Genomic DNA, 18282 nt, shown 5'->3' with positions numbered 1-18282 from the left:
TTCTGCCCACTGACTAGGTTCTTCCCTCCTCCTCCCTAGTCATCTCAGGCTCAATCCTAGCATTTGTGGGGCTGCTTGCATTGCCAGACTGTGGCCATGATGCCAGAGCACCATGCACGCAGCACCCATTGTCTACAATGTGAGCAGGGGCGTGCATATTGCACTCAGATACCCTTGTATCTCATCATCCAGCAGCCCTCTGTGGCAAGGCAAAGACAATTTAACCCTTTCCTCCCAACCATCACACAGCTCCACACCAAGGCTGAAACTGTCCCTCCCCTGTGAAGCCGGCAACTGTGTCTGAAGCCTGCCCATCCACAACTCAAAAATAGTGGTTAAATAGAACAAAGCTTTTTCCAGTAATTGGGGGAGGGGGCAAATACAGGTTCATTTGATAAGGTGTCAAGGAAGCAAGAGGAGGCATGGTTCTTAAGACACACACACGGTGCCCTTATGCCCATTTTTGTTTCTGTGCTTCTAAATGAGGAGAATCTAGGAACGTGGTGTGGCTGTTTTCAGGCAGTGAAAAGAGCGGGGTGAGGTGATGAGTTGCTAGGCAGCTGAAGGTGGAACGTTCAGTCCGAGAAACAGCTAGTGAGTGATATGAGCTGCTTAGAGCTGACACATTTCTTAGCTGATCTGAGCCTCCCTCTCTATGGTCATGGAAGGAGCTTCAGCACAAACATCAGGTTACAGTGAACGCTGAATTCAAATGACATGATGAGGCCAGTGGATCTATGGTTTCAGCAAACTAACCAACTTGAAACCAAGGGTTCAAATTAAGGTTTTGATTCACTAATGGAACTATAGTGGGGAAGAAATCCTGCATTTTGAGCAGTAAGAAACACTGACCTTGGCATATGTTTAACCACAGTTTGGTGTTATATTTGATTTGGGCCTATGTACCCAGAAGCAGTTTAAAAATGAAATATCATCAGAATTGTATAAAGGCCATACTGGAGATGTGGCTATCATTAGTTTCCCCCATTCCTTCCATAATATTGAGCAGAACTTGCCTCAAGTGGTGACTGAGCAAAGAAGCACCTTTTAAAGTGGCGATTCCCTTTCTTTAGCAGAGGCAGAAAAACTGACCCTATCCAACCCAAGCACAGTGTCCCTCCAGTGGCTGTTGCTGGTGTCCATCTTATTTTTGGTATCCATATTATGACATCTGATGTCACAATGGTGCAGGAAACCTGGACATCCAAGGATCAAGGATCGATGGTGCAGGAAACCGAAAACCTGGATACACTTTAGGAGCAGAAGCCGGTACGGGAAGGAGCAGGCTTAAAGGTGGACTGGGAGTATTTGTCTCTCCTCCCCTGTTTGCAATGTCAGTAAGACTTTCCTCATGTAAACAACACATTATGGCTGTAGCAATCCACCTCAGACACTGACCCTGCTTGTAATCAACATCTACCTACCTTCACGAGGCGGAAATCCCAGGTCAAGAAATTGTGGTTTGATCTGGAAAGCTGCCAAACTGACCTATCTACCTTCCTCAATGTGTATAGAGTAGTAGGTGGTGATCTTAACACTAGACTAGGCCCTGAGTATGATACTCCATATGTATGCTATCAGCAGGGGTGTGACTATAATAGGGCAAGGGGAGACAGTTGTCTGGGGGCCCACTGCCTTGGGGGGGGCCCAGAGGCAAGTCACATGACTGACTCCCCCAGCCACGCACCCGCCCGGGCTTCCTTCAGTTGTATTCATCCTCCAAGATTGATGTGAGTGTTAAGACCTGGAGCTACCAGAACAGCATGTCTTTCTCTTGTACCATTAAATGACTTGCATCGTCCACAATTTACAAAACCTTTAAAAAAATAATTTAGGATGATGTTCTATTGTGGCACTCACTGAGGGCCCATTTTAAAATCTTGTCTCTGGGCCCAGTCCAACCTTGCTACGTGCCTGGCTATCAGTGCTACCTGCCTAACCCAGAAGTAGATGCACCCCCCTTCACATGCTACCCAAAGGACAGGAAGCCAAACTTTGCAGGACTCTGCCTGGTACAAATGGCCAATAGACTTAACCTCTATATCCTATATGACTCCCTCAAAAATGACCACCCTGCTGAATTTACCTTCTGGTCCGGGAACAAATGTATTTATTTGCTTGTTTGATTGCTTGATTTCTATACTGCCCTTCCAAAAATGAGTGTCATCGATTATGTAATAGTTTCTGGAAACCTGCTCCAATTTGCAGACCACTTTGAGGTCATCCCTCAATTTGATAGTGTCCACTTCCCAGTCTCTCTATGCCTAACACCCGTTGTTTAGCAGCCCCATATCAAGATTCTTTACCAACTACAAATTCTACCAGCAGACAAAACCTGCCACATCATATAGTTCTCCCCAACTGGACAAAGCAAATACAAAACAACTCACCTCAGAACACTTCCAACACATCCGCCTTTCCTTGCTCTCAGCAGAACCCTCTAACTGAATCCTAGAGAACTACAGCTACCTAGTGCAGGAATTACAGAAGCACCGAACTCATGAAAACACTCCTCACAACAAACAGCACCTGCACTGCTCCAAACCACAGTTTGTCTATGAATGCGATGAAGTAAAAGGAAAAAAAGCAGGGGAAAGAGAGGGGAAACTCATTGCCAACTACAATGCCTACAAAGCTAATGCAAGACTTTGGCTGCACAGGTCCTTCTTAAACAGAAGGCAATAGAAACAGCTTCTCAAACTCAAGGAAAGTGACGCCATGAAAGATATCTGGTTACATCTCATCCAAGCAATCAGAACCAATGACTCGGCCTATTCTGGTGCATCACTGTGGATCACTTTAACAATAGCCTGACACATTTGAACAGCTGCATTCCACCAGATGTCAGGGAAATATACTTTAGCGAACTGTACAGAGATGAGGTAGGGGACGACAGATGCCCATGGCACAACATTGAGGACCTGGCCTCCTGGCCGCTGGCCAAAGACGTCAAGGATCTGATCTAACTAATACCTGAGGAGGCTCCTGGAGATTATTTAATCTCCTCTGAGATAATCAAAAATAACTCAGCATCGTGGGCTCCCATTCTGGCCTCTCTGTTAACATTTATTGACAAGCATGGTCACATCCCTAGGGACTGGGGCTAGCAGCTATTTTTCCCCTCTTCAAAAAAGGTGGGAGGGATGACACAGCAAACGATAGACCTATCAGACTGCTCCACACTGCTCACACTAGCTCTATACCAGACATCTGTATTGGAAACTTAGATTCTGGCTGGAACATGAAAAGCTTCTAGCAGAGGAGCAGGGCAGATTCAGGGAGGGATGACCACCATTGACCATTTACTAGTACTCCAGCATTTAATTGATAAATACTCCACTCACAATACAGTCTCCCTGCATGCTGCCTTCATAGACCTTAAGACTGCATTTGATTCCACAATGCGAGCCAAATTATGGTGAAAACTGGAAACTTTTTCAACTGGCCAGCACCTGCTATCTCTCATCCATACCTTTGATGATGGCACATCCCTGTAAGTCAGATGCAGCCCCCCAGGTCAGTTGTTAAGCACCATCCTCATGTGTAAGGACATCAAACAAGTTTGCATGCTTGCCCCCACTTCTGTTCAACTTTTACATAAACACCATGATGGGCCACCTAAACAACTTGGACTTTCATCCTCCCAAGCTGGCAAAGAAACACATCTCCATCCTGCTATACACAGATGATACAACAATTTTCTATAGGACCCCATAGGACTTAGAAGAGCTCTGGGGCCCTCACTCAATACAGTAAAGAGGACCATTTAGAAATAAACTACTATAAAACCAAAATCATGGCCTTTGCCAGAAGACCAAAGACACACTCCTGGTGCATAAACCGGAACACAATCAAGCAGGTCTCATGCTCCAAATACCTGTGGGTGGTCTTTCATGCATCGAGCACAAGGAAGGCCCATGGCAGTTATGTTGCCCAAAATGCCCAGGGAAGTGCTGCTGCCCCCTTAAAATTCTTTCAATCAAAAGGAAATTATTACATACCTGCAGCCCTTAAACTATTTGAAGCTAAGTCACTGGCCCAACTTCTCTACGGAGCCCAGCTGGGCCCCTTCTCCAACATTGACCCTCTGGAGCTCAACCAGTCTAAATTTCTAAGAGCAGTATTCCATGTACCCCGCTGTGTTTCCAGTGCTTGTTTGCAACTGGAGGCAGGCCTTGTGAAAGTGGAGGCCAGAGTATAATTTCTGACTAAGAAGCTCTTCTCATGATCTGTGAGAAGAGCTTCTGTCGGGTCTGTGAGAAGAGGGGGCTTAGATGATCCTGCCCAGAGCTCCATCATGGAGCTGGCAGGGGTGGCGGGGATTGGGGGTCAGCTGGCCCCTGGAAGTTCCAGGATGCCCCACAAAAGTGTGCAGGGCATCCTGTAAAGACCCCCAAGGCCAAGCAGCCTCCCAGTCGATGGTGTACTTGAGTGTCACCATGTGCCGCGGCGACATATGAGCAACAAAATGAGGTTAACGTTAACCTCACTCCGTTAACCTCATTTAAGGGGAGGGTGTTTTAGGCAGACTAGCTGCTCTGGGAGCACCGGGCTCGCCTGCGTTCTCTGTTGGAGAAGAACATGAATAGTGAGTTGGAAACTATCCCATTTCCTTTCTCCACCATACACACCCAGTTACTTATATTGCGTCCTCTGATAGATTTTTAATTGTGAGCCCTTTGAGATCCAATCGTGGCTGAAAGGTGGAGTGTAAATACAATTAATGAATATATTTTGTAGGCAAGGAAGGGAGTGGGGAGCTCAGAAGCTCACAGGTGTTTGGGGTTCCTAAAGGGAAAGCATTCAGATCCCATGATGCTCCTAATGATGTAACTGGGAGTGTGACAAGATCAAAACGTCAAAATGAGCTCAGTAATGTTATGGTGTTTTGGAAAACAATTGACTTCAGCTGAGCCCATGGAATGGGGTAGGGTTCTTCCATCACTAGGAAACCTGCTTTCTGCTTTGGGGTACCAAATCAGGCAGAAGGGAAAATCTCAAAAACACATGCTTGTTCTTTAGAAGATGACCTGTAAATGTTTATGTATTCATTAAAAATATTTATATCCTGCTCTTCCTGCTCATTGCTGCTTGGAGTGGCTTACAAAGTACACAAATAAAAACAGAATGATAAAAACAGATAGCAAAGCAATATAAAATTTAGTTTAAAACTGGCACTGCAGCTAAAACCACCAGTTTATACAACCCACAGATTAAAAAATAACAACCAGGAGCCTATCTAAAAAATGAGTCCAGGTGCTTTTAAAAAAAAGCCTAAGAGAAGGAGCCCAACAGAGCTCCTCTGGGAGGGCATTCCAAAGCTGAGGAGACACCATCAAAAAGACCCTGTCTCTAGTCCCCTGCAACCAAATCTGTGGTGAGGCTGAGAATAGGGCCTGTGATATAAAACAGAGTGTCCTGTTGGATTCTCGTACATATGTGGTCAGACAAATAACCCAGCCCCAATCCATGTAGGGTTTTAAAGGCCAAAACCAGGACTTTGAATCTAGCCCAGAAGCAAACTGGCAACTAGCAAAGCTGTCGCAGGATAATACTCATGAAGCAATTGGCACCCATGAGCATCCTTACAGCAGGCTTCTGACTAGCTGAAGCTTCCAAACTGTCTTCAAGGTCAGCCCCACACAGAGTGCATTGCGGTAATCCAGTCTTGATGTACCATGTGTGGATGACTGATCTGGCCTTGCCACTTGGATAATCGGCTTCACTGACCCAGAGCACATATGTAAAGAAGCCATGTGTGTGAAGGTAGCCTGGACCTATGAACCTGGTATATGATGCCTCTGACTATATGTGAGAGGCTGACTTTGGCTTCATTCTACCCTGTATCACTGACCCACTTTAGGACTTTGATGCTTTTTATTTGTACTGTAATACCAAACTGACCTGGATGAATCAGCCCAAGGCGAGGTGATCCTCTTAAGTCAAAGCCTCCCTTGATATTAGAAGATACTCCAGCTGCCTGCTAATCTATTTATGACAGTCTGTCATACAGCAGGTAGCCAATTCAATTTGCCTCTTGCTGAGCCAGCTAGCACCATCACATATGTGGCCTCAAATGGGATCTTCACGCACACCTTCCATTTTTGAAGCAGGTCCCATAAACGGAACTTATTAGATCATTTAAATAGATTGAAAAGTGTGTTTTTAGGGATTGTATCTGTATATTTATAAAAGGAAAAGGAAAATACTCGGAGTATAATAGAAGTGGCCACATTTTATACTAAATCATCAGGACAAGAAATATTATTATAGTTTATTGAAATCTACTCCCCCCCCCAAAAAATTCCTAGTGTGATTCTTTATATCAACAGTAAATGGAGTTCCTAGGTTTTATTCTGACAGAGCTCCTTTGCCTTTAAATACCTTCAACATAGGCATTTAGGAGGCAAGGCTTGTCCCTGTGGCGGGTGTGTCTGGATTGGTCTTAATTTCTTACCCTTTTCAGGTGTTGGTGCTCCAAGAGGACCAACATATGGAGAGGGCAGACAAGAGTGTACTGGCTAGCCATGCCCTGTATACCAGTGTGCTTCCTGACTATGCCCCTCAGACATTATCACATTCAGTGCTTGTGTGCAGAGAGGAGGCTCTGAATGCCTAAATAATTCTCCCTGTAAAACGCTAGGTGGCCAAAGCCCTATTTACACTTCATGTTCAATGCATGTGCAGAGAGGGTCTGGTATTTATTTCTCCTAGGCGTACCCATCGCTAATCCTATGTGTGGCAGCTCTTGTGAGAGTTCGTGAGCGTCTGCCAATTAGTAATGGGATGGGAGAAAATAGGGGTGCTGGCTGACAGTGGGTTGCAGGCCGGTGGGAGCAGACAGTGGCAGGCCAGGCAGGCCTCCGGGAATTAGCTGGTGGGCAGGCGGGAGGGAGGAGGTGGTGAGCCAGCTTTCTAGCTGACCCGCGAGCCTGAAACCGCAGACGGGTGGTGGGGGAGAAGTGGGCTGCTCTTGCCAGTGGGCGGCCGCCGGCCGGAGGGAGCAGGTGGCAGCAGTGGGCTGGGCCGGCCGCTGGGAATAGCAGCAGTCAGTGCGGCTTCCAGGAATTGGTGGGCAGGTGGGAAGAGGTGGGGGGCCGAAAGCCAGAAACCGCGGGGAGCAGAAGCAAAGCGGGGGGGGGAAAGAAGTGGGCCACGTGGGGCGGGGGGAGAAGCAGGCATGGTGGGGAGAAACAGGCCAGTGGAGGTGCAGATGGTCTGCGCCTGGCCCAGCTAGTTATAAATACTTCTCTGAGGTAGAGCAGGATGCCTCCTTGTCTTAAGGAGACTATTGTTAGACATTATTGGGGGGGGGGGGAACCAGCATTGGATCCTTTAGTGTTAGCTAATTACAGATCCTCTTCCAATCATCCATGATTGGGCATGGTGATTGAGCGGGTGGTGGTCTCTCAGCTCCAGGCAGTCTTAGAAGACACAGATTATCTAGACCCATTTCAAACCAGCTTTTGAGTGGGCTTTGGGGTTGAGACTGCCCTGGTTGGTCTGATGGATGATCTCCAATTAGGTATTAACAGAGGGAATGTGACTCTAGAACCTTTTGGATCTCTAGGCAGCTTTCAGTACCATCGACCATGATATCCTTCTAGGTTGCCTGAGGTGGGTGGGATTGAGTGGCACTGTTTTACAGTGGTTCTGTTCCTACCTCTCTGGTAGATTCTAGGCGTGTGCACAAAACTGGCTGGCCCAGTTTGGTTCGAGTCTAAACCAAACCAGGCCAGTTCAGTTTTGCCCCCCATCAAAATGCCCCAGTTTGGGGGGGGGGGGGGCGTTCATGAGCATTTTTACATTTAAAAAATTGTTTTAATGTAAAGATGCTCATGAACCCCCCGAACAGCCAGGGTGTGTTTGTCGGTTTGGGATCGAACCGAACCAGGGGTGGTATGAGCTGTTCTGCCTGCAGCTACCAGTCCAGAGACAAATGTCGAACCAGTTTGCACATCCCTAGGAGATTCCAGATGGTGTCAATTGGAGCTTATTGCTCTGCAAGGCAAGAACTACAGTATGGAGTTCCACAAGGCTTCATACTATCTCCAATGCTCTTTAATATCTACATGAAACTGCTGGGAGAGATCATCAGGAGGTTTGGTGTAGGGCGTAATCAATATGCTGCTGACACCCAAATCTATTTCTTCTTATTGACCTCATCAGGAAATGGCATAACTTCACTAAATGCCTCCCTGGAGGTAGTAATTGGCTATATGAGGGATAACAAACTGAAGTTGAATCCAAATAAGACAGAAGTACTGACTGTGGGGCTGGGCAGGCAGGACTGGGAGATGGTTTAGGGACTGACTGGAGGGACTGAAAGGCAAGAAAACAAAAATATAAATTCAGCCATTAGCCTTGATTGCCATGGACATTACAGAAAATTTGTACATTTGCTGGCACAGAACAAATATAGCATAAGCAAATAATGCTCTTTTGGTGTGGAGAAGAATTACACTGAGACTCATGGAAGTATACCTCCCTGGCAAAGATAAATCCTTACAGACTTACTCTGTGTTTTTGGACACACTACTTGCATTGGTTTGTAAGATGTTGTCTGCAGATAAAGCTCAAAGGACTAGTTTACTGTAAAATTTGTTTCCCACCAAAATATTCATTTGCTTTACAGTTTCCCTTCAAAAGAAGAGAGAAAACAATATTTAAGTAGCACCCCTTTGCTTCCATGGGCAAAAGGAAGGACCCTGTATTTGAACAAGTAGCTAGATTATCATTTTGGAAGAAAACTGGGGACCAGGTAGTCCCCAACAATTGATTTCAGATATGATATTTTAAATTAAATAGATACTGTCTAGTGAAAATCTGGTCCTTTAATTGCCCCAGTGGGCAAAAACCTGTGGCAAGATGCTTGATCAAAATGGAATAGACACAGATTCAAGAATCACTAATGCCCAAATTTAACTAAAATGAATGATTAGCGGTTTATTGAAGCACTAGGCAGTAGGCACAACAGATGAGGGATACAATATAGAGCAACAGCAACATAACTGAAAACCAAAAGAAAATATAACCTGGAATGAATCGACTTTAAAAAATGATGAAACAATAGGAAAAATAAAGCAAGACTTAATAAGCAAACCCTAATATGACATACATTGCAAATTAAGCTTCATGCATGGACAGTGGAGAATTTAACCCATTATATATTTGAATATATCAAATATATCATGACAGTGCCACAGTATTTGAGAACAAATAATAATAATAATATATGCTAATAAATATCTTTATAAGCCCTACTCCACTACCCTACTATTATTCCTATTTGCCTCCTTACACAATTCCTGCCCATTTCTTTAAATAGTTATAAAATTCACGAGAAAATCATATTACCTTAAAAGTCAATGGGTATGCTGTAATGATGGGTTAATGCTGGCTGAAAGAGAATAACTTTCTCACCAATAGGAAAGGAAACAATACTGATTGGAGAAAAAACCCCATAGAAATCACTTTGATGTTACTGACAACAATATCCGCAAGAGAATGGACAACCTTCAGCCTTATCTAAAAGGAGGATAAAACAGAAGAATGTCAAAGTGAAACATGAGAGTTAGTTTAGGAAGTAGCACCTGAAAGAGAGACAGAAGAAAAACACAAATTAGATGCTTGAGACATAGAGAAGAATGCAGAAGTGCAGGGAAAGAGCTGGAATGATGCTTGTAATGGTGTCCCACGGCTGAGATTCTTCAGTCTCTGGGAATCTACTCTTTATCTCCCTGGCTGGTATCTAACCCCACAACTTTTTATATATTTTCCCTGTTCCGAAGTGCTAATGAGGCAATACAATAAGAAAAGAAATAATCCCATTTTTGCAATGTTCCATACAACAAGTTCTGTATAACAGATAGAGGGCCACCTCATGTGTCAATGGATCACCTGGTCATCCCTGTCCAATAGAAAAGAGACATTCAGTAAAAGTTCTGGAGCTGTGGTTCATTCCAAAGGCTCAACATTTTTCAGGGGCCTCTTTACATATGTTTTTGCATAGCCAGCAACTTTTCATTGTTCCTAAGACTATAATCATGTGTTGCTGAATTAAGTCAGCCTGTTCATTTATCATCTGTATCAGATACAGTCAAACATGCCATGTCTGAATATAGATTTTTATTTTATGTGTCACCATTATAGTCATAGTGAGCATTTTTGATTGTTTTAGGAAAAATGGATTAAACTTTTTTTAAAAACACACAAACCATGGTTCCCTAGAATCTTTGGCAATGGCTAGGCTATTAGCCTGAGAGCTATATGCCCTCAGATGCCTCTAAATACTAGTTGCTACCAGTTGCAGGAGAGCAACAGCAGGAGAGAGGGCATGCTCTCAGCTTTTGTCTATGGGCTTCCCAGAGGCATGTTGTGGGCCACTATGTGAAACAGGATGTTGGACTAGATAGGCCTTGGGCCTGATCTAGCAGGGCTGTTCTTATGTTTTTATGCATAGGGACAGACTTGCCATTTTCTAAACATAAATGTGGTCATTGAGTAAAGAGCTATATGCTACATCATCAATGTCAGCCCCAAAGAACTGCACTCTAAAAAAAAAAAGAGCTCATATTAAAATTTCCCCTTAAATGTTATGCTCTTACTTCCTTCAAAATCACTTTGTTTCCTGTTTGATTTTTTGTTTCTGTAGGATGAGCCTAGCTCTGGAATGGATCCTTGTTCAAAGAGGTACCTCTGGAAAACTATCATGAAGGAAGTCCAAGAAGGCTGTGCTGCTGTTTTGACATCACACAGGTCCATACAGTTTTTTCCTATCAGTTGCTATGTAGTTGAGTAAGTATGATGGCCAAAGGCACAGATTTTGTTTGTGCCTTGGTTTGAGGCAGAAACTAATGTGTGAGAGCTAAGCTATATGAACAGGAGAATCAGATAGAATTTCAAGCTACATCTAGGGGATTCAGGTTTGAAATTTTTTTTTTAACCCTCCTTGCATGTAGAAAAAGGACATCAGGAAAGGGGCTAGACTTAATCCTTTCTCTCTGATGTGTTGGTTTTCAACATGCAGAGAGATTATTTAACATAATGGAGCATTCCACTTTGAAGTCCCAGGAAGGACTGCATTGTATTGATTCTCTACCTGTGCAGATAAGCACTTAACCAAATTAGAATGAAAACCTATATGTCATCTTTGTGGTGTTAATGTTTTATTTCAGAAGGTAAAGTGGTATTTCTCTGTGAAATCTGAGGCTCACTTAAATTCAAATCTGCATTAAAATATTCAAAGGCACCGAGAGGATTAACATCCCATACTTTAAGATATCAGGATCCAAAGAGCTGCTTAGGGTAGCACATGCAATGGGTTTGGACTACCTGAGTGGAATTTGGCTTTCCCCACCTTTGAACAGCTGACCCCCCCATGGAACACTATGGACTGCTATGGCTACTGCAGCTTCCTGCTACTGCTACTGCAGCTGCTACTGCAACTTCCCTCTGTCTCAAGAAACAGAAATGTAACATCCATAGCCCTCATGAAAATAGCTTTTCTTTCTCTTTCTTTCCTTTCCTTTCATTTCCAGAAATGGCACAAGGCGGTTTACACAGAGAAATAATAAATAATTAAGATGGATCCCTGTCCCCAAAGGACTCACAATCTAAAAAGAAACATAAGATAGACACCAGCAACAGTCACTGGAGGTACTATGCTGGGGGTGGATAGGGCCAGTAACTCTCCCACTGCTCAATAAAGAGAATCACCACGTTAAAAGGTGCCTTTTTGCCAAGTTAGCAGGGACTTTGTGTCCCTGCCTATAACTGTGCCCTTAATGAATAAGCTCTGAGGAGGTTATTCATGATGAGGAAGCTTCTCTTTCCTTTAACCTCCAGACAGATAAAATTCAAATTTTCTTTCTTTAAGATTATGCCTTTCCACAAAGATAATGAAACAAAGTGTTGGCTATTGTCATTGAACTTTTTATTTCAACATTATGCAAATAAAGCCAATTGTCTATGAACAATATTTAGCTGACATCCTTCTCTGACTCCAATATAGTTCATTAGTTTTGTCACCTAAGCAGATTGTTATATTCATTCTAGAGAACCTCTAAACTTAGGAGAGTTTTGCTTTTCTCCAGTCAACTTCAATATTCAGCCTGGTAGCACATACTAAAATGACATACTCCAGATTGTATTTTTCAACTTTCTTCCTCTAAGTTTCACAAAATAAATAGCTATCATAGCTCTTCATAGTTAACAACCCATTATATCCTTAATAAGTCAAAATATTGTTTGCCAGTTGTTCAGGACCAATGACTGTGGCCATGACTCCTACATATATAGGCAACATCAGGGATGATTTCAGAGATGGGGAGCCAGTCCCTGGAGATGAGAGATGCAGTGAAATGAGGCATGATAGCCCAGCTGTCATAACATTAAAGACATCATCCTGCATTATCATGGGGCTCAGACATCCCATGAGACCATGGATGATAGCAGGAAGCATGTGTGGAATGGGAGGTTGCATATTAGAGTATGGATTTGGCCATGCTAGGAAGTGCCCAAGAGTAGCCATTCTTCCACCCTAGGATAGTTCCCCTCACATACAAATAAAATCAGCTGATAACATTACCACATCTCCAACAACAGCATTAAATAGCATGGATACTGGGCTCTGTAAAAGTTTCTGTACAAATCACACAGATACATTTTGAAGATACACTATCTCATACCCATTACCAGAACTCTCGTGGTATCATAAGGTTTAGGTCTCTTTCCCATTTCTAATTTGATTTAAGATTCTGCCAATGGATGATTAAATTTTCATGTTGTATGTTTTAAAATATCAGGCTTGCAAATACAGTTTTGTTGGGGGAAATGTGTGCTATAGTTCCAGATCTAATGTTGTTGCTTTACCTTCCTATCACACACATCTGTTCAGCTATTTTCCATAGTGAACAGCAGTATAATTTGGAGATGAAGATGCAATATTTGGCTGTTAAGGTACAGCCAGCTCTGTGATTCTACCAACAGTTTAGCGTTTTGAAGTAACACTATGACTAAAGCTGAACCAAACATTTTGCCCCCAAAGGTTTGGCTGAAGCTAAGGTTGAAGGGCTTCCTGAACCTATCCTGCCCCTCACCATTTTTGCCACCACTGCATGTTTTGTAATCTTGGCAGTGCCAACTATGGCACTCATAGTTGGTGATACTACCATTCCCCCCTCCCCTCGCAGACAGTGAGGGCAAGAAGCACTGCTTCAGGATGTTACATAATCACAGAACGAAATGAAATCAAGTTCTAAATGAGGTTTAGCATAGTTAGACATTCCCATGCGCCAAAGTTAATTGAATCATGTGATTGCAGATGCAGATGCAATACTCACAGAATTCTGCACATATTGCCATAGCATAGGCTTTCAAATGGGCTCTATGTATCTTACCAAATTCAAGATGAGTCCACCTCCATTTGCATGCCAGTTTTCTGTCTTGTCACTTCAGTTCCCGTAGCTCTTCTATATACTGTGGAGCTAATTTTGAAGCGGGTTGGAGAGGACACTTAGGAGCGATCAAGTATACTGCCCTAGTAAGTTCCCTGTTCCAGGTATCCACCAGGGCATCAACAGAATCACCGGCAGAACCACATCCGAAATCCTCCAAGCCCCTTTGGAATCCTACTGGATCCAATTGCCCTCTCAGGCAGACCAGTCTGATAGGTCCACCACCCCTGCAGGGGTCAGACATGACTGTGAGACCAACAGTAACCAGGAAATGGCCCATCCATGACAATGGGGAAACTACAGGAGACCCCACCCATGGAACACACCCACCCCGATCTGAGCAAAAGACCAAATGCAGCATATGACCAGCAACATTGTAGGTCCTAGGGCTAATTGGGATAAGCCCATAGTTGTCATGAACTCCTGAGCAGCACCAGACAAGTCAGTCCCAAAGTGGACATTGAAATTACCCAGCACCAAAAGTCTAGTTGACTCTAATACCAACTCAGCGACCAGCTCTGTCAGCTCAGTTAGGGAGTTGGTTAGGCAGTGGAATGGATGGTACACCAAAAGAATCCTCAATATATCCTGAGTCCTCAACTTAAGGCACACATACTCTATATAAGTCAATTCTCTTGCAGGGGTTCTGGGAAAGGAGATTTTATTCTTATGGACCACAGCCTCTCCCCCCACTTCCCCAAATCTGCTCAGCAACAGAGTACTCTGGGGGAAGCAGTTGGGCCCACACAGGACCACTAGCCTTCCCCAACCAAATCTCAGATGTACAAGGCAGATCGGCTCCTTCATCCACAATCAAATTATGGATGTTTTTTAAAATCTTATTCTGATCCAACCTGGCATTATGAAAGAGCCTGGTTAGGTTCTGTGGGGAGTTGGGACTACTCCCTGAGGCATGATTGCTGACATGGCAGCTGGAAGGGAAAACAGTAATTAAATTATTGGACTCCCTTCCCCTGTAATGGCATGCTGGTCTGCCAACACCTCATCCTCTATTACCCACCACTACTGAAATAGCTACTCCAACCTCATTGACCTGCTCCATTCTTAACAAGAGAGCCCAGATATATTCATTCATTCATTCATTCAATCAATCAAATTTGTATACCGCCCCAAACTTTCATCTCTGGGCGGTTTACAATATCCCTGTGAGCAGCCTGGCACAAACCACTAAAACAAAGAAACCAAACTAAAAACTAAAACGGAAGGACCTTGAGCATAACTTCCCCACATCGAAGGCCCAGCACCAAAGGCCAGCCCCCTTTTGCCAGTGTCGGCAGCTATGCCAGCGGCTGCACCTCTGGCTTGCCTCAGTCTTTTAAGCCAAAAACTCCCTAGACCCCACCTCTCATGTGGACTCTCGAGCCTGGCTGATGAAACTGGCCCTCACAGCTGCAGTTTGTTAGGGTAATCAGGGCAGTGGCTCAAACTGGCAGATGGAATTCCAGCAGCATGTCTTCTCTGTTGGTCAAGGTTGAAGGGAGGAGGCAGGGCCAGCTCAGAAAATCTCCCAGCTCAGGCTAGGGAGATTCAGATGGGAAGAGAGCCCCCAAGGTCTCTGCTAAGTCTCCTTTCTTTCTTGCTGCCTCTAGCTTGCCTCAGTCTTTTAAAGTTCCAAACTCCCCAAACCCCAGCTGATTAAACTGGAGCCCAGCTGATGAAACTGCTCCTCAGTAGTAGCTTCCTTCTACAGAATCGCTATATCACACTACTTGGCAGCAATGGAGACGTACTTTCACTTGCCTACCAAAATGTTGACCTTTAGGGTTGCATAAGGTACAGAATCTCTGCTGAGGCTGCCAGCAGGGAAGTTAATTAACATGGCTGTAATAATAGTAGTTCTCCAATAATGTGGCTGGGCCTACCCATCTGGAACGGGCAGTAGAAACGGCCATTCATTTTTATAGGCCTATACCAGCTGTCATCTTGTAATTACTAATAGCATTTTGGCCTCTGCCTTTGAATCACTGACCTAGAAGCAAAGGGTTACATATCCCATTTAATCATTTAGCCAAATTTTCTCATATTTTAATTTAATATTAAATTTAATTTTGGATATTGATCTCTATCTTCTGTCCTGACTGTTGTTTTTTGGACTTCCCTTTGTCTAGTATGGAAGAGTGTGAAGCCCTCTGCACACGACTGGCTATTATGGTAAATGGCAGTTTTCAGTGTCTTGGTTCTCCTCAACATATTAAAAACAGGTATCGTAACTTGGTGACTAAATACAATGCACTCCCTTTAGGCCCAGTGCAAAACTATCTCTCAATATTGCATTCAAAAGAGAAATCTCTGAGAACATTAAGCACACGAAAAAATTTCAAAATTAACTTTTTGAATTTGTGTACAATTTTGTTTCAACTGGTACTTGTATATTGGACAAATATAAGTAACAATTAGCAGGAATGTTAAAAGTAGCTGTGGTTACTTGAGATTAGGGGAACCTAATGTTCTTCTTTGTGGTCTTTGTGCATTCCAGAGCCACAAATCAGAATGTTCAAAAGGTTCACCTATGAGGAAAAAAGTGACAGAACGATCCTCTTATTGGAATACCTCCCTCCCTGCTGATCTCAGTCTTTCATTGAACGCTGCTTGAGCATGTCGTCAGTATTTTTCCTTTGCTTTACCGATTGGGATTCATTTGCTTTACCTTTTGCTCCTGTTCTTTCCCCTTTTGCTTTTTATTCTGTCTTGCTATTGTTTAGTTACAGGTTTCTCTGCCTTTTGAGTATAGTTTTTGTTTTTTATCAGCCCTCCACCCCTCCCCCACCTCGGCATTCAGGCTGAGGGTGCTCTATGGCTGCGACTGTCAAAGCCCATTCTAAATGCTGTGGAGAGTGTGGCTGTAAGATTCCCTCCACTGACAGCCTTTTGTGTTTGGGGAGAAACCTATCACACGGATTTGTGTAGGATTTGCCTGGGCTTCGCTAAGCAAGCCTGGAGGAACAGATCATCCCATCTGGGCATGTTGCTTTGGGAGGAGGCCCTTCCGGCAAGCATGGCCGTGGCAACTACGAAGCCCTTTAGTACCACAAAACCTGTTAATATTCAAGCCTCTGATGACAAAACTGAGCTTGCTGTGAACATGCAGGTAACTCAGGGCACTTTACCTAAGCCTGCAAGCCTTGCTTTGAATGACCCCCCCCCCGCTGTTCCCACCAACCATGGGATTCAATTCTTGGCCCAAGTCCAACAGGACTGCTCAAGGGGCAAACTACAATGGTACCGGAACTGCTGCCTACAGCACCGCTCAGGCAGCCCTTTCTGCTCCTGTCGGTATCAACCCTCACCGCAACCCCTTCATTACACATGACTGCAGAACCAAACCCAAAGGGGACTGTGAGCCATGTGACTCCGGGAGCTACTCAACTGAGAGTGAGTAAAAGCTCTGACTTGGTCTTGGAAGGGGCAGGCATGGCCCATCTTAAAAGCACAGCTCCCAACCAGCCTAAGCTGCAAAAAACAATTCCTACGGCTCAACCAGACCTGATGGGCCCAAAGACAAAGTGCCCAGCACCGGCCGTCAAGACAGCCTCCTCAGAGGGAGCACTGCCTCCACGAAAGAAAAAGAAAAAGAGCAGGCATCTTCAGGAGGTACAGTTGGTCATCCCGCTGCCTTGCTCTCCACAGCATCCACTCTCCCTGAAACCTTCACTGGGCTCCTGCTCGGATGGATGACCAGGAGTGCCCTTTTCAACCCTTCTTTGATTTGGAAGATCCACAAGGGGATTCTGTGCATGGCTCTGTGAGTCTGACTGGTCATTCAACACCTAGCTCCCCAGGGTCCCCACTGTACCCTGCATAACCTTCTTGCAGACCTCACTATAGTCATAAGCCACTGTGGGATTTTCTTAATGAAAGGTGGGATATAAATTTAACAATAAATAAAATGAAATAAAATAAATAAATAAACAAACAAGGAGCACATTAAGCCTGACTGCCAGGAGTTGACACTGACTCGATGGCACACTTTACTTTATAGGAGCCACAGACATAAGGATTGCCATAGCCCCCAATCTTCCCAAGGGCTTTGGGACTATGAGGACTTTTACAGGCAGAGACTGTATGGTGATTCTTACTATGGCTTTTATGCACCAGATCCACACTATTACTCATATGGATGCCCTCCACATCTCTACAATATGGCTGTCACCACTGTTGTCTCATGTCCAGATCTTGTACTTGATCTCGATCCCCATCTCATTCCCCTCGAATGCATTTGCCTCCTAAGAGTTCTGCTCATCGGGGTGGGGGGGGGAGATGGAAGCTGGCTGTGCAAGAGGCTCTTACACAGCCTACTGTCATTGTAGCCCCTCCCATCAACCCAAAGGACCTAATGCCTCTGCAGTTACCTAACCTGCCCAGTGCTACTCTTGAGGTTGACGCGAAGGTCTCTCAAAATGTGGTGTCTGACTCAGAGGTTCTACCAACAGAAGCACCTAGTTCCACCAGGGATGACTTTGTGGAGGACAATTTTAAAATATATACAGAGCAGCTGTTATACATGGCACCTTCTCTGGGACTACAAATACACCAACAGGTGGCATCCTTGGAAGATCCAATCTTTGGGCTAATTCAACTCCACGGCCCGCTGTATGGGGTTCCCCTAGTCTTCTTCTTCCTTCTCCAGTGGCAGGAAGAGGTTTTGGCCCTGACAACACTAAATGAAGCAGTCATCCTATTATTTGGGAGACTCCTTTTGACAGCACCACCATTTCCAGTAGGGGTGTGCACAAAACTGGTTTGTTCAGTTCGAATTCAAACTGGGTTCGAAACGGGAGGGGCGGTTCAGTTTTGTTTCTGCTCA

At 44.4% G+C, this 18282-nt stretch overlaps 1 protein-coding gene across 1 annotated transcript in view; it reads left to right on the top strand.

Moving 5' to 3' along the window:
- ABCA13 (ATP binding cassette subfamily A member 13) overlaps window positions 1–18282 on the top strand; it is a 293809-nt gene that overhangs the window by 241012 nt on the left and 34515 nt on the right. Inside the window, exons 42-43 of the mRNA XM_053266156.1 lie at window positions 10655–10758; window positions 15587–15679. Of these exons, the coding sequence (XP_053122131.1) occupies window positions 10655–10758; window positions 15587–15679 (197 nt within the window). The remainder of the gene's footprint in view (window positions 1–10654; window positions 10759–15586; window positions 15680–18282) is intronic.

This window comes from Hemicordylus capensis, chromosome 6 (assembly GCF_027244095.1).
Source record: "Hemicordylus capensis ecotype Gifberg chromosome 6, rHemCap1.1.pri, whole genome shotgun sequence".
Lineage (NCBI taxonomy): Eukaryota > Metazoa > Chordata > Lepidosauria > Squamata > Cordylidae > Hemicordylus > Hemicordylus capensis.
Note: the sequence above shows the minus strand (reverse complement) of the source record. Positions and strands in the feature narration are given on the sequence as shown.